The sequence below is a fragment of the Biomphalaria glabrata genome, chromosome 9 (genome assembly GCF_947242115.1).
Source record: "Biomphalaria glabrata chromosome 9, xgBioGlab47.1, whole genome shotgun sequence".
In the NCBI taxonomy this organism is placed as follows: domain Eukaryota; kingdom Metazoa; phylum Mollusca; class Gastropoda; family Planorbidae; genus Biomphalaria; species Biomphalaria glabrata.
The window spans coordinates 39,868,080-39,883,667 of record NC_074719.1 but is presented as its reverse complement, the minus strand read 5'-3'; the positions used below and the strand labels follow the sequence as shown (position 1 = coordinate 39,883,667).

The 15,588-nt window shown below is 35.1% G+C and overlaps 1 protein-coding gene across 1 annotated transcript in view; it reads right to left on the bottom strand.

Moving 5' to 3' along the window:
• Positions 1-7,987, bottom strand: part of LOC106062801 (SUN domain-containing ossification factor-like) — a 60,362-nt gene extending 52,375 nt beyond the window's left edge. The window contains exons 1-2 of the mRNA XM_056040290.1: positions 7,756-7,987; positions 1,101-1,263 (exon numbers count right to left, since the gene is read on the bottom strand). Of these exons, the coding sequence (XP_055896265.1) occupies positions 1,101-1,263; positions 7,756-7,808 (216 nt within the window). The 5' untranslated portion in view covers positions 7,809-7,987. The remainder of the gene's footprint in view (positions 1-1,100; positions 1,264-7,755) is intronic.
• Positions 7,988-15,588: the final 7,601 nt, after the last annotated feature.

The following is a 15,588-nucleotide window of genomic DNA, read 5'->3' as shown; positions in this document are numbered from 1 at the left end:
TCCATCATGTCATGCGATATTAAAAGCTATTCTAAAGTTGATGGTATATTGCTTTTTTATGACATTATGTAACTTCCCATGGAAAGTACACTAATCAGTCACAAAGAAATTTAGAAATAGTTTAGAAAATAAAAACATTTAATGGTAAAACTTTCAACCCTCAAAGAAAAGCTATAACACGCAAACTGGTCGTAGAATCAATATACAGTTAATGTGTATCTGGAGACTTAGACGCCTTAGCTACCTTGCCTCAAGGGTGGGTTGAGTCTGAGACCCAACTCAAGTAGAGTAGTGTTTACTGAACGCCTAAAGGCAGCTTGGAAGACTTACATTCAAATCCCTATCCCCACTGGTCCACAATAGGTATTATAGCACTTATATAAAGTAACTTAAAAAAATGGTTGTATTTGTCACTAACTTTAAAGTCTTTGATAAATTATATTCAGGTATGTAAACCATCTATGGTGCTATGCAGGATGAAACAGGGTGGAGGACACGCATTAACCATGATTTATTTAAATTGTATGAAGATCCACCAATAGTGACAGAAATAAAAAAAAACAGACTACACTGGGCAGGTCACCTTGAAAGAATGTCAGATAACAGAGGAGCGAAAATCGTATACAGGCTAAAACCAAAATGCAGGCGACCCAAAGGCAGACCCTGAATGCGATGGATTGATGATGTGGAAAGCAGATCTGCAACAGCTTGGGGTTAGGGCATTGAGACGAAAGGCCCAGGAGAGATCTGAATGGAAGGATGTGTTGAAGTAGGCCAGAGCCCTCTGTAGCGCCACTGGGATGGATGAATGGATGTAAACCATCCAATAAATAAATATTTAAAAAAAAATAATGAGCATTTTCAAGAACAGATATGAATGAAAACCGGGTTTAAAGAGCTCTGAACTTCAGCACTAAGTCATTTTTAAAACCATTACAAGCCACTACAGACTTATTCTCTCTATGAGCTCTGGACTGTTGTCTCTATGAAGAGGTTTGAGCTAGGATGTAATCATCCTCATTTCTAAAGGAACATCAGAAAGATATAACCTAAAACAAAAGCAGTGGGCTTTTTTTTTTTTTTACTTCTAAAAAATGTACCTCTTTTGCACCTTGTTGTATTATACTATCATCCTTTATAAGGTTATTATCTCCTCCTGCATCTGATAAGATACTATTGTCTTGTAAGTTATCCAGTGTGATACTTGCTGTGTCCTGCTCATTCTTGTCACTTGTTACCTGCACAGAATCTGCAGCTAATATTCTGAGAAAATAAAAACATGAATTGTCATGAATCATCCCTTCAATGGTCATACAAAATAACTCCAAACATCCAGCTAAAATATATATATATGAATCTAGTGTTTTAGTGAGTCTATGAGTAACTTATGATAGAAGAACATTAGTCTTCTAAGGTAACAACATTGTTGTGACTGAAAATCGGAAATACAAAATTTTTTAACACACTTGATCTTGTGTATTTTTTTAAATTATCCATACACTTACAGAAATGACTATGTCACTATATCAGTAGCAAAAATAGAGTCTAGGATTAAATGGAGTTTTATGGATTGTCACAGATTACATTATAGAATTGTTTGTACATTTCACTTTTTGAAAGTAATATAAGCCCTCGACATGAGTCTCGGGATTTAATCCTCAAATTTAGACACTTGACATTCAAGTCAGGATTTACCCAAGGGACGTAATTAGTATGTTTGAAATCTATTGGTTGATTTGAATTTAAAACAAAGACATTTTTGAAAAGAGTTAGCGCCAGAGAATTGGCGGTAGTAAGAAGGTAAAGTGAGTCGATAAAATAATGTTCTTGTAGCTAGTCACGTTTCTAGGAGCTCTGTTTGAAAAGCCTTTGTAATATGTTCCATATTCATTGATTTGTAATTTGTACATAAACTGTACTTACGTTGTATTTATTAAAGTTCCAGAGTTTTGTTTTATCAAAGAATCGTTAATTTGTGAGTCTAGATCGTCATTTTGTTAACTACTGAATTCAAGTAAAATCCCCGGCATAACAACACATCATACCACCAAAATGTTGTCACATCTGGCACAAGTGTTGTTACATTTGGCACTCTCCGACTAATAAAAAGTTCATGGACAACTTTTAACGAAATTTATTCAAGATCTAGGACCAATTTCTAAACTCTTCAAAGGAACTTCATTCTAATTTAACGGAGGACAGAATTTCTGTGTTTAACAGGTCAGTTGGTTATCGATAATTTTTTATAAAGATTTTCGTTAGAGTTACGTCTAACTCACGAAATCTATTATTATATGAAATTGGCAAAAGGAGTAAGACCAATATACATAATAACTGGCAATATAAAAGACCAGTAAAGCAAATAACTGGCAATATAAAAGACCAGTAAAGCAAATAACTGGCATTATAAAAAAGACCAGTAAATCAAATAACTGGCATTATAAAGAAGACCAGTAAATAATCATTTGTGCAGCACAAAGTAAACAGAAGACCAGATTTAACCAACTGTTAAACCAGTAAAAAGTACATCGGCTCAATAGATCTATATATTCAATCATACGACTCCAGTAACTACAAGTCTACTGTCAAGAATTTATTAGCAAATTGAGGCTTCAAGAACTTTGTCATTATATTATTATTATATCTGAGATAAAGCCAAAATCCAGATATTGAACATTTTGCTCCAATACAAGAAACTAACAAAAAAAATTAAATATGGCTTCCAGTGCTAGAACACAACGACTCTTCGAATTAATAGAATTAGCCAAAGAAAAGCATATCCCAAAGTCAGACCAGTGGCAGTGGGCAGAGAAACAAGAAGAAAAAGAATATCAAGAGCAAGAAGCTGAAAAACAAAGGCAAGAAGCTGAAAAACAAAGGCAGGAATCTGAAAAACGCATGCAATTAGAAGAAAAAAAATTGCAAGACGCCGAAAAACAAAGGCAACATGAAAAAGAAAAAATGGAATTCGAAAGACAAAATAAAGAAAATAAAGAAAGCATTCCAATTCAAGGTCACTCAAGTATGTTTGACAAATACAGATTAATGAACAAAATATCGGCTTTCAACGAAAACATTGACAATATGGACTCGTATCTCATAAGATTTGAAGAAATAGCTACAACATCCGGTCTACCTGAAGCACATTGGTCGAGTTCACTCCTCACCCTCTTGACTGGCAAAGCTGTCAACATTTGCTCACAACTTTCTATCAATGAACGCAGCACTTACTCTGATATCAAGGAAGCTCTACTGCGCCAATACGGAGCAACCTCAGCCAACTATAGAAAGAAATTCTATAATGAAAGGCCACAGCAAAATGATGATCCTCAAATTTTTGTAGCTAATATGTCAATGTGGTTTGATAGATGGGTATCCATGGCAAAGATAGAAGAAAGTTACCAAGCTCTTCGTCAACATATTATTATCGACAACATTACCCATGCTCACTCAGAAGATATTCAATCCTACATTATAGAGAGAAATCCTACTGATATCCAGTCATTAACCAAGATCATCAGACAATATAGAGCAGCCTATCCAAACAAGTCAGTCAAACCATCTGTTGAAGAAAATTTTGTCTGCTTTGCTCAAGACAAAAATGCAAGATATAAGTCAGATGACAAAATCAAATGCAACAAATGTCATAAACTAGGGCATTTCACGTCTCAATGCCGCAGCAGAACCACAGAATGTTCGTATTGCCATAAAAAGGGTCACCAAACTCATGAATGTTGGAAAAAACAGGCAGTCTCCAAAAATCAAAATTTTGATAGACCCACATCACCAACTCAAAGATACAGCAATAGAGAGCAATACAATCTCAACAAAGAACCTGGAAATAATAAACCAGATAACAAACCTCGCTACAGAAGTCATTCACAGGACTCCAGACCACAATATATGCCAAACAAAAGCTCATATAACAGAAGCTATTACAATGAGCACTCAACTATGACAGTCATTGCAAAGTCCAATGGTCTCAAATTTTATCCAGGCTTTGTAGGGGACAAGAAGGTGGAAGTTCTTCGTGACACCGGAAGCACGTCCACATTAGTACATGAACGCTTCGTACACGCAAACCGTTTCACAGGCAACCACGTCCAAGTCACTGCATTCAACGGAACTGTCAGCAAGTTACCTGAAGCCATCATTTATGTTACTACACCATTCTTCAGTGGTCAAACAAAGGCATTAGTAACACCCAATCTACCAGTGGACCTAATCATTGGAAACATAGAAGGAGTTAAAGAATGCACTCCTCAAGAACTTGCTGAATGTACAAATTCCATAGAGCAAGGGCAAAAATGTTTGGCAGTAATGACAAGATCCATGTCCAGACAACAAGAACATTTGGCACCTGAACAAGTTAGCCAAAATAATCACATGGCTACCTCAGTTACTCAAGTTATGCAGAATGCAACAGAACCAGTTACTAGTCCAGTAGCCAGCAATAATCAAGAACATTCAACATGGACACTCCCAGTTACATCAAGCCCATCCCTACCGGTCATAAGTCCACCTCCAATTCCCGAATGTCCATTGTTGAGCTTTGAAGAACAAGACGACATGCCCAGAGTCTCTAGTAATGATACAAGAACTCTAACTGGTCAAACTGAAGTCCATCAAGACAAGTCTCATGAACCAGAACCAGAAGCAGATACTTATATTCAATCAACTTTGGCTATACCAGACAAAAGAAAAACTATGCAACTTGACTCTAACACTCATACAAGTATTCCTCATTTGAAAGAATGTGAGTCAACTCAAGAAGCCATTACAACCATGAACATTGAAAGTCAAAGAATATTACATGAACACATGAAATCAAGATATTTTGCTCAAGGAGATCAAATCAATTTACTGTTACCAGATTGGAGTAACAAGCTATTCTACAAATGGCAAGGTCCATTTACCATCACCAGAAAGATTTCCAACCTGCTTTATGAAATCAATGTCAACAAGTTTACCAGAGTATTTCATGTTCATATGTTTGAACATTACCATGAAATAGATAATGAAGACATCAAAGCAGAAGTTGAACATTTTACAAGCTTAGCAACTATTCCTGAGATAGATGTTTCATCACCAACATCAAATAACATTGACATTCCCAAGGTCATCACTCTGGATGACATAGCAGCATCAAATCAAATTGACATTCCAAAGGTCATCACTCTGGATGACATAACACAACAAACAGTGAAAGACACTAAAGTGTTTCCAGACCATGCAGATTTCCTTACCAGTGTTTCTGAGACATTTTCAGTCCTGCAATTTGAAAGAAACTCAGAAAGCAACAACATTGACAACACCAAGTTTCATCCTCCGTCCACTCAAAGGACAACTTTTCTTCAGAAAGGAACAAATGAACTTCTTCAACATAGCTGTATTGACCGATTGAACTCAGACATGTTCAGTCATTGCTCTATTGAACATTCTAATGCAAAGCATCCTGCTACCATTGTTCTACAACGTCAAAGTTCATCAACCAGAAAATTGAGTTTTGGTTTCGGACAGTTCTTATTTTCACCAAACTCAAACGCGGTTCAATCAGAAATTATCTGTGAGATCAATTTGACATGGAGACAACAGTTTCATAAACTGAAAGACCTTTTCTTCAAGTTTAGAAAACGCGTACACACATCCATGACGGCAATTCAGAAGGGTTCCGAACTTAACATTTCTACTTTACATATGTACTATAGCATATGTAGTGTCACTTGATCCATTATCATTCATACTCGTCAAGGAAGAACAGTATTCAGTTGTACTTAATCAATTAATTTGTCTACTCATTTTTTCCACAGGTATTCTATATCAGATGTTACATTTATTTCAGCACCAAGCAACCCACTGAGGAAAGTCACTCATTCAAGATACTTTGTTTATTATGTTTCAGCATCTTTGCATATGACATGCATCAGACATTTTAATTTTTAAATCATGAGCATTTTATTTCAGGTATAATATTATTGCATATATCCTATTATAATGGTACAGATACATGACAGACAATTGGAATTTTTCATTGCTTCACACATGTTGAGATTTATATCACATTGAGTATTATTATTCAGATTGATCACATTGAGTACTATTTTCTCAGAAGATTGTCATGTACTATCACAATTATTTTTTCTATGTCAATTTTTTATACGCAATATATTTTTCCATGTACACATTTTCACATTAGTACTAACCAAATGAGTTATATTGTCATATTTTAATTTCATCATGAAGCTTCATAACTTATTCAATTCAAGATTTCATTTATTCAAGTATTATGCTTTGTACAACTTTTGATATTGTTCATGACAAGCATTGTCTCATTTTCATAACCACTTGAATAGTGAGACAGGTATTCAAAGTCATCAATAATTTTATTCACTGCATTTACATTTTTTATTATTGTTGTTATCTCCAAGTTGACTTTATTTTGTCATATGTTACCTCAACCATTTTTCTATAGTTTCATGTATGGTATTTTATGTATACATATGAGCATTTCTATTACCATACAAATGCTAAATGGAGAGGGGGGTAATATGTCACAGATTACATTATAGAATTGTTTGTACATTTCACTTTTTGAAAGTAATATAAGCCCTCGACATGAGTCTCGGGATTTAATCCTCAAATTTAGACACTTGACATTCAAGTCAGGATTTACCCAAGGGACGTAATTAGTATGTTTGAAATCTATTGGTTGATTTGAATTTAAAACAAAGACATTTTTGAAAAGAGTTAGCGCCAGAGAATTGGCGGTAGTAAGAAGGTAAAGTGAGTCGATAAAATAATGTTCTTGTAGCTAGTCACGTTTCTAGGAGCTCTGTTTGAAAAGCCTTTGTAATATGTTCCATATTCATTGATTTGTAATTTGTACATAAACTGTACTTACGTTGTATTTATTAAAGTTCCAGAGTTTTGTTTTATCAAAGAATCGTTAATTTGTGAGTCTAGATCGTCATTTTGTTAACTACTGAATTCAAGTAAAATCCCCGGCATAACAACACATCATACCACCAAAATGTTGTCACATCTGGCACAAGTGTTGTTACATGGATAATAACCCAGAAAATTAAAAGACCCAGAAGCATGATGTTGAGATAAGAGAGATTTTAGTTCAGAGCTAAGTCTATTTTATATTTGGTGTTATATCTAGATATAGATTCAAGGGAAATTATTTAGATGGATAGATTAACATTCATTCATGCTATTACTATTATTCCTATTATTATTTAGCCTAGAGGCCTAGATATTTTCTACATTACAAGAATTGTAGAATATTTTAATTTTTTCTAGATCTAGAATAGATAGATCTAGATAATGAATGTAACTCTTAATATTCAATATAATTATAAAATCGATTCTAGAATCTAAATCTAGTCTAGTAGTAGTGGGTAGTACTAGTAGTATAGTCGTATACTATAGATCCACATAGACATCTATTTTATTCTATTATAATCTTAAATTTAAATCTAGATCTATATCTATATATTATTAATATATAGACTCTATATAGAATATTATAGAATAGACTCTGTCACTTTCTTACTCTTAGTGACTTAGTCTCTATTTAGAGGTCTAGATCATCAAGTTAGTCTAGTACTAGATCTAGTCTAGGTCTAGTCTAGAATGACTAGAGAAGTAGATAAGTCATAAGAGTAATAAGAGTAAGATTATCACACGAATTGTGACGAATCAGTGAATCACAGATCTGAGATTTCAGTTTAAAACTAAAACTTGTTTTACCTTTTGAAAGATATCAGTAGGCAGAATAAAACTAAATATAAAAATATTCTCATCTTATGCCATTTAAAATAATGTATCCGAAAAATGACGAAACATGAAAAGTAGTGTGTTGCTCTGTAAGTCTGTTCTTTAACAAAGGCATAGGATGTATTATACACAGTCTAGTCTACAGTTGATTCCAAATTTTATAGATCTGTGAAATAATGGGTTTGTTTCCGTTCTGTATGTAGTGTGTAATGTATTGACGTGTACTTAGCATCTGCGCAGGCGCGATGGAAACCCGTCGTCTGGTTTTTTATTAAGCTGGGTCAAGGTCGGGTTTCCCTCAAATTCCTAAATCCAAATATATATTTTAATTCATTATTGTTAGAATTATTATTCATTATTGTTAGAACTATCTAGATTCTAGACTATTCTAGACTAAATCTAACAATTTAGTTAATGAACTTTTGAATATAACTTCAATAGACCTACATCTAATTTATATAAAAAAGAAACATTTATTGGCTTTTCATTTTTACTTAGTCAGCAAGTAGGCCTAGTCTAGCTTATTTCTGGCATGGAAGAATGTCGGTCTCGGTAACCCTGATCTTTGTGAGTCTATATGGGTCAACATTTCTCTTGTCGCTTATATGCTGTAGTCTCGCTTATCTGCCAACAGACGCTATACTTGCTGGATGAATGGTAGGGCAGTTGAGGTCTAGAATTATGATATTAAATCTAGACATGGGCGTAGCCAGAGGGGTGAGGGTTTGGGGTTCAACTTCCCCCCCCCCCCCCGATACGAGATCCCCCCTGGGGGGATTTCAAATTAGTGACTGAATTTTTGCTTTGATTCTATTTATTTTAGGTAAGATTTTAATTCTAAACCATCACTTGTCCCAGCATAGCCAAGGGGGTTTTGAGTTTAAAACCCCCTACCAGGGGGTTTTGCAGTTTAATCCCCCTCTTCTATAAAACAAAACCGGAAAAAGAAAATGCAAACGATAATCCCCAATTTCCATTTGATTTGATTTGAAAACCCCCTCCGAAATTTACGATAAAACCGTCTCTTCAATATAAGACTATCCATACATCAGTCACAAGATTCTATGAGCGTAGCCAAGAGTGGTTTATAGATAAAAACCACCTCTTCAATATAAAAAAGCAAATTACTCAAAATGCTATGATCGTAGCCAAAGGGTTTTGTGTTTAAACCCCCCTTCAGCGGGGTTTGACGTTTAAAACAAACCTCTTGAATATAAAAAAAAAGAAAATTACACACTCAAAATGTTATGATCGTAGCCATAGGGGTTTTTGAGTTAAAACCCATCTCCAGCGTGGTTGGAAGCTAAAAAATGACTCTTCAATATAAAAAAAAAGCAAATTACACACTCAAATGCAATGAGCGTAGCCTAAGGGCGTTTTGAGTTTAAACCACACAAAATTATATGATCGTAGCCAAAGGGCTTCTGTGTTTAAGCCCCCCTTCAGCGGGGTTGAAGTTAAAAAAATACCCCTTGAATATAAAAAAAAAAGAAAATTACACACTCAAAATGCTATGATCGTAGCCATAGGGATTTTTTAGTTTAAACCCCCCTCCAGCTGGGTTTGAAGCTAAAAAAATACCTCTTCTATATAAACAAAAGCAAATTACACACTCAAAATTCTATGAGCGTAGCCAAAGGGCGTTTTGAGTTTAAACCACATTTCAGCGGTGTTTGAAGCTAAAAAAATACCTCTTCTATATAAACAAAAGCAAATTACACACTCAAAATTCTATGAGCGTCGCCAAGACAAGGTGGGTTTTGAGTTCAAACCCCCTCCTCCTGAAGGCTTTTTTTTTAAAGTTTAAATACCCCATGCTGAGAGTTTTGAGGTTGAAAACCTCTCTCTTCAATTTTATGCTAAAGCAAACAACAGCCACCAAATTATACGACCGTAGTTAAACTCCAGAGATTTTTTAGTTTAACACCCCCCCCCCCAATGATTTTGATGATAAAACTTCCCTTTTTGATATAAAATCTAAAGCAAACTACAGTCACCTAATTCCAAGCGCGTAGCCATAAAGGTTACAAATTTCTACCAGTTGATGGGCTCAATGAATAAAGTGCAGTGAATAGTCATCTGCGAAATTGAAAAAGGCTAAATGTGGCTCAACAAAGATGGCTAAGACGGATTTTAGGTGTCAGTTATAGAGATCGGGTCTCAATCAAGGAAATCCTATGCCGAACTGGGAGTCAAACCCTTAGTAAGGTTGTGACAGAGCATCGCATGGCAGTGGCGTAGCTACCAATGTGCGGGTGGTGCGGGCCGCACAGGGCACCAAGTGGAGAGGGGCACCAAGATTCCCCCAGTGTGTATTAATTTCCTATTTCCGTGAGCTTTTCAGTAAAAACGACTAATTGTATGGACACGAACAAACTTAAACTACTGTATTTTAAACATGAACTAACGATTTATAAACTAGTCATGTCGCTATTTTGTTTCATCTCCTTGACTATTTCTTCCATACAATGTAAGCTATAGAACAGTTTGACTCTAATTTACTAGATTTATTTCGGACACACGGTACATGTTGTCGCCCCTTTTATAGCGCTCATAGGCTGTAAGTACCGCCCTCTCCCTCTTTAAATGTAAAGGGGCCTCGTTTGTTAAGATTTCAGCAGCGTTTGTTGGGCGTGTCCGAAAGGTGCCACAAATGAACCTTAGTGCCTGTGATTGTACTCGTTCGATTGATTCGAGGGCAGTTTTACTAGCATATACTTGAGCTGTACTCAATGTGTGATCTGACTGCCCCTAAGTACAATGTGCGTAGCATGTAAGCTTTGGTACCCCACTTTGTGCTGGCCAGCTTTCTTAGTAACATTAACTTCTCCGAGGCTTTTCTTTCAACTTCCTGGACGTGCTGGAGCATTGACAACTTTCTATCCAGGGTCACCCCTAGATATTTTGGCGTGTTTTCACGTTGGAGTCGCAGCCCACTAAGTTGAAGCTCGAATGGAGCCTTAAGAATGTCGATCCATAGGCTGAACAGGGACCAGGTCGTTTTGGCAATGTTTATCTGAATCTGTAATTTGTCGCAATACGAGGAGATGGTTTGGAGGTCTGCTTGTAATGCCGCCTGTATTTGGTCGGCTTTCTTGCCTGTTGACCAGAGGACAATGTCATCCGCATAAAGCAGTTTCTTTGACCGCAGTGAGGTGCGTTTCTTAAATTTCTTAAGTCTAAAGAAGCATCGAGACAATTTCAAGTCACATCATTGCCAGAGTCCACCGGCTATAGGCGAGCTGTTAATGGGTATGAATTAACTGAACAATTAAAAGCAACAAAGCAAGATGAGACGGTTATCATTGAATTCAGAAAAAAAGGATGAGGCCGACATCGTGAAAAGAAGAAAATACTTCAATACCGCAGGTTCTAGAGACTAAAGGACAGCACACAAGCATGTCCTCAAAAATTCATACTGAAGAAGCTGAACCATCAGACAGTGTAAACAATACAGAAAGCAGGATAATAAACTCTAGACTGAACGACATTGGAGTTTGGCCTGATGTCATCACAGATAATATTCGCATACACCTTTTCACTCAAGGATCTGAAACAGTTCAGCGTATGGACAGTCAATTCAGAGAGGCGTATAGACATCAAGAATCAGCAAAAGGAAAGGCTAGAAAGCTTTCAAAGGCTTGGTTTTTTCGGCAAATGTCAAACGGCGAGAAAGTTCTTAGAAAGTGGATGTGTTATTCGCCAAAAAAAACATAAAAAAATATTATTTTGCTTCCCCTGCATGCTCTTCTCAACAAGATCAAGTACCAAATCTTCATTTAAATCCAATGATGGATTCAATGAGTGGTGGAGGTTATCCCCGAAAATAGAAAAACATGAGACCAGCAGAGCTCACATTCAGTCATCGCCTGCTTGGAGGGAACTTGAAGTTTGCCTGAGAGTAGGGAACAATATTGACAACAAGGCCCAAGATTTGATTATACAAGAGACGAAAACCTGGAGAGTTAGTAAAATTACTATCAAAGTACTATCCACTCTTGAGGGAGCATGTGCTTCGAACTAAGCTTTGTTCCAGACCGAATACATACATGTCTCCACAAATACAAAATGAATTTATTACAAAATTGGGGGATCACGCTAAAAAAACAAATCATACAGCAAGTAAAACAAGCCAAATATTTCTCTATTATTTTTGACAGTACACCTGACATCTCAAAGCTGGATCAAATTTCATGGAGAATGACAGGGTGCAGGTTCGTGAGTCTTTTGTTGACTTCATCGACACAAAGGCTATGATAATGCTGCGGTCATGAAAGGTCATTAAGGTCATGAAAGAATTAACAATATTTGATTAATGAATAGGCCTACATATTATTTTGAAAAAAAAGTAAGGTTTTGCAATGTTATTAATTAGTTAGTTGTTTTGTGTTGTTTTTTTTTTTGGGGGGGGGGGGCATCAAGATGAGGTACCGCACCAGGCATCATATACTCTAGCTACGCCACTGTCGCATGGTGTTTGCAGGACATATTCTCCAACATAGTGATTACGCATAATAAGAGTTGCGATGACATATGTCCGCCATAAAAAAATAACAAAAAAAAAAAAAAACGGCCCCTTACGTTATAAGATTTAAAGTTTCAACACTTTTTTTTCAACACTTTTTATGTTTACTGATATGTTTCATTAAATACAATGTAAGCATAGTTACAAAGCTTATATCAACTCACTTCTTCTGCTTGTCTGTACCCATCGTGTACACGCCATTTCTCCCACTTCTTCTTTTTGTTTTTTGCATGTTAAGGTTTTGTTATGTCCTCACATGCGTGTGTACGTTAGCTAACTTGTTTTATATCGTAAAATATCTTACAAGCAGTAAAGATTCAGAAAGTTTTGGGATATTCACATAAAAAAGTACAAATAGATCATGTGGTTATTTTTTTTTTATTTGACTTATAGACAGATTTTTAACAATTACCCGTTGATTAAGCCTATATAAGGCAACTCTCAGAGAGCTCAGACCCAAATGAGTATTTCCGAGAAATAGAACACATTAAAAAAATACTGTAAAGATAATTTTTTTATTATTAAATTAAAAAAAAAAGAAAAAAAAAAAAAAAGAAATGATAATTAATTTTCGTAGGGAAAAGAAGGAAAATGAAATTGTTTCTGTCGCTGGAAAGACCATTGAAATAGTGCAAACTTTAAAATACCTTATAGGTATTATCTTACAGAACAAATTAAATTTTACTGCAAATACTAATTATATCAGCAAAAAAGGGCAGCAAAGATTACGAATACTTAGAAAAATGTCATCGTTTAATGTTAGCGAAAAGGCCTTGGTTATGTTTTATCACGCTCACATCTGCAATATTTTAAACTCCCTGGTATGGCAATCTGGATGATAAAAATAAAAGTAAACTTTATAGAATCCTAAATGTTGCTGGTAAAATCATTGATAAAAATAAACCCCCTTTGGATCAGGATTTTGTGATTTTACCATTACAAAAGAGATACAAGACACCGATAGCAAAGACAAACAGACAAAAAAAAAAACACTCTTTTGTTCCCCTGGCAATCAAATCATTATATAGTGGTATCTGATATAAACTTTTCGCATGTAAGTATGAGTGAGTATGGTGTGAATGTATATTATAGTTTTCTATAATGTTTTGTTTCGTGTAATGCACAAATTGTAAGACAAATTTCCTTATGGATATTAACGATTATTATTATTAATTGGAGCATTATTATTTGTATTACAATCATTCCTAAAGTCTAGCAAACTTTCCATGAGCTCTACAAACAGTTAATAAAGTACTAAATGGGTGAACACGGATCTCAAAAACAGCTCTAACGATTTTCGGAAAAAAAAAAGTACTTACTAATAGTTTACATAGTTCAGACTCTTCTTTGGCTGTAGTAATTGTTCAAATATCTATAACATCATCTAGATCACTGCAGTCTCCTAGTTTCGACTCCACGTGAATAGCAAGATTACATGGCAGTGTGGCGTAATATTTAATATTTAATGTAAAAAAAATTATTCTTTTGGCGACTCTCCTTATGTGGGGGCGGAGAAAGGGCATGGACTTTCGCCACTGGTACCAAGGTTAATTGAGACTGAGCGTAGAGGGTGAAACAAAAATGAGGTGTAGAAGTTATATATTTGAGATGAAGTGGTTTAACAATTGTCATCCGTCTCTATGTGTGTCTGTCATTGTTCAAACATTATATATATTTATATATAACACCTCCAAACACTTTTTAGCATACACTTTGAAAAGAAAAAAACACAAAACTAAATGTGAAGTAATCTAAAACGTTTATTGTAAAGGGAGAGAAGTTCGTTAGAAAAGTTAAATTTAGGCTTCCTTCCCTTTAATCTGCACACGTTAGCGTTACATATCTCCTAATGTTTACAGTTATAAAGCAAGATGACAAGAATTTGTTTTTACATACAGACTCATACAGAGGCAGACGTAAGGGCACTTCCGGTAAGTTGAGTGCGACTGAACCCAAATTAAGCAGCCTTATATTGTATCTACTTGTCCAATATGAGAGTACATTGCCAAGTACACAACACAAAAGCCATTATTATAACAATGAAATGACCAGCTCACATACTTCATACATATAATAGCATCATGCATATGTTGTTGGTGTGCTGTTTACTCATAACATTAATTCATGTATCTTGACTAGTGAATATATATAGTGAAATACTGTAATATGAAAAAAACAAACAATTAAAAACAAACATTGTCTATTCGAGTACAGCATTAAAAACTATTATTATTATTATTATTATTATTGTTATTAAAATGTCGAACACGTTTATACATAATAAAACGCTGTACTGACAATTTAAGAGTTATCTTCCTTTACTCCAGTAATAAGATATATAATTTAAGATAAGAAAAGATAATTTTTATTGGTACAATAAAATGGAAATTCAGTTTGACTACAATTGACCACCTCAGCGTAACTACAGCAAATAATATGTTAATATATTATAATTTAAAAAACAATATACCACAATGAGCATCACTCAGCGGCTAATCCTGTTGATTTTTTTTTCCAGTCTATATATTGTTTATTTTGTCTTGGACCCCTCCCCTTTTCGAGCTTTTAATGATAATAATAAAATGGTCCGCAAGTATACCCTGCCCAATACAACTCTCTGGCCCTCGAATTCCAGTATCAATTTATATTCATCTGGAACTGCCCTTAAATTCCAGTATCAATTTATACTCGTCCCATATGCTAGGACAAATTTGTACAAATACTCCTTCTTCCCTAGTGCTATTAGAGCATGGAATGGGTTGCCTGAGCTAGCCAGGAAAACCAGTGACTTGGCAGAATTTAAGTCATTGGTTAATATGCATGACTAAATGCATGACGCGTAGGACGTAATCATCTTCTTTTTTGAAGTAACGTCTGTATTATATAAGATAAGAAGATATTCAAATCGAACTGCCCTTAAATTCCAGTATCAATTTATATTCAACTGGAACTGCCCTTAAATTCCAGTATCAATTTATATTCAACTGGAACTGTAAATTCGAGTATCACATATCTTCACTCCTCCAAGGATGTCCATATTAGCTTTCACAGAGACCCTTTCGCTTTAGTTCATTTTAAAGTATCAAATCAGGTAAGGAAGTTCATGAATATTGAGTCCAAAGATGAGATAAATATTAATTTAAATCAATTTATCTAAATTATAGAACACCTTAATTGTAGTCTTAAATCTACACTTTTTGACTAGTCTACAACAATGTACGGAGTTTCATTGAAATTACAATAAAAAAGGGAAGGGGTGGGGACAAAATATTTAGTAAGCA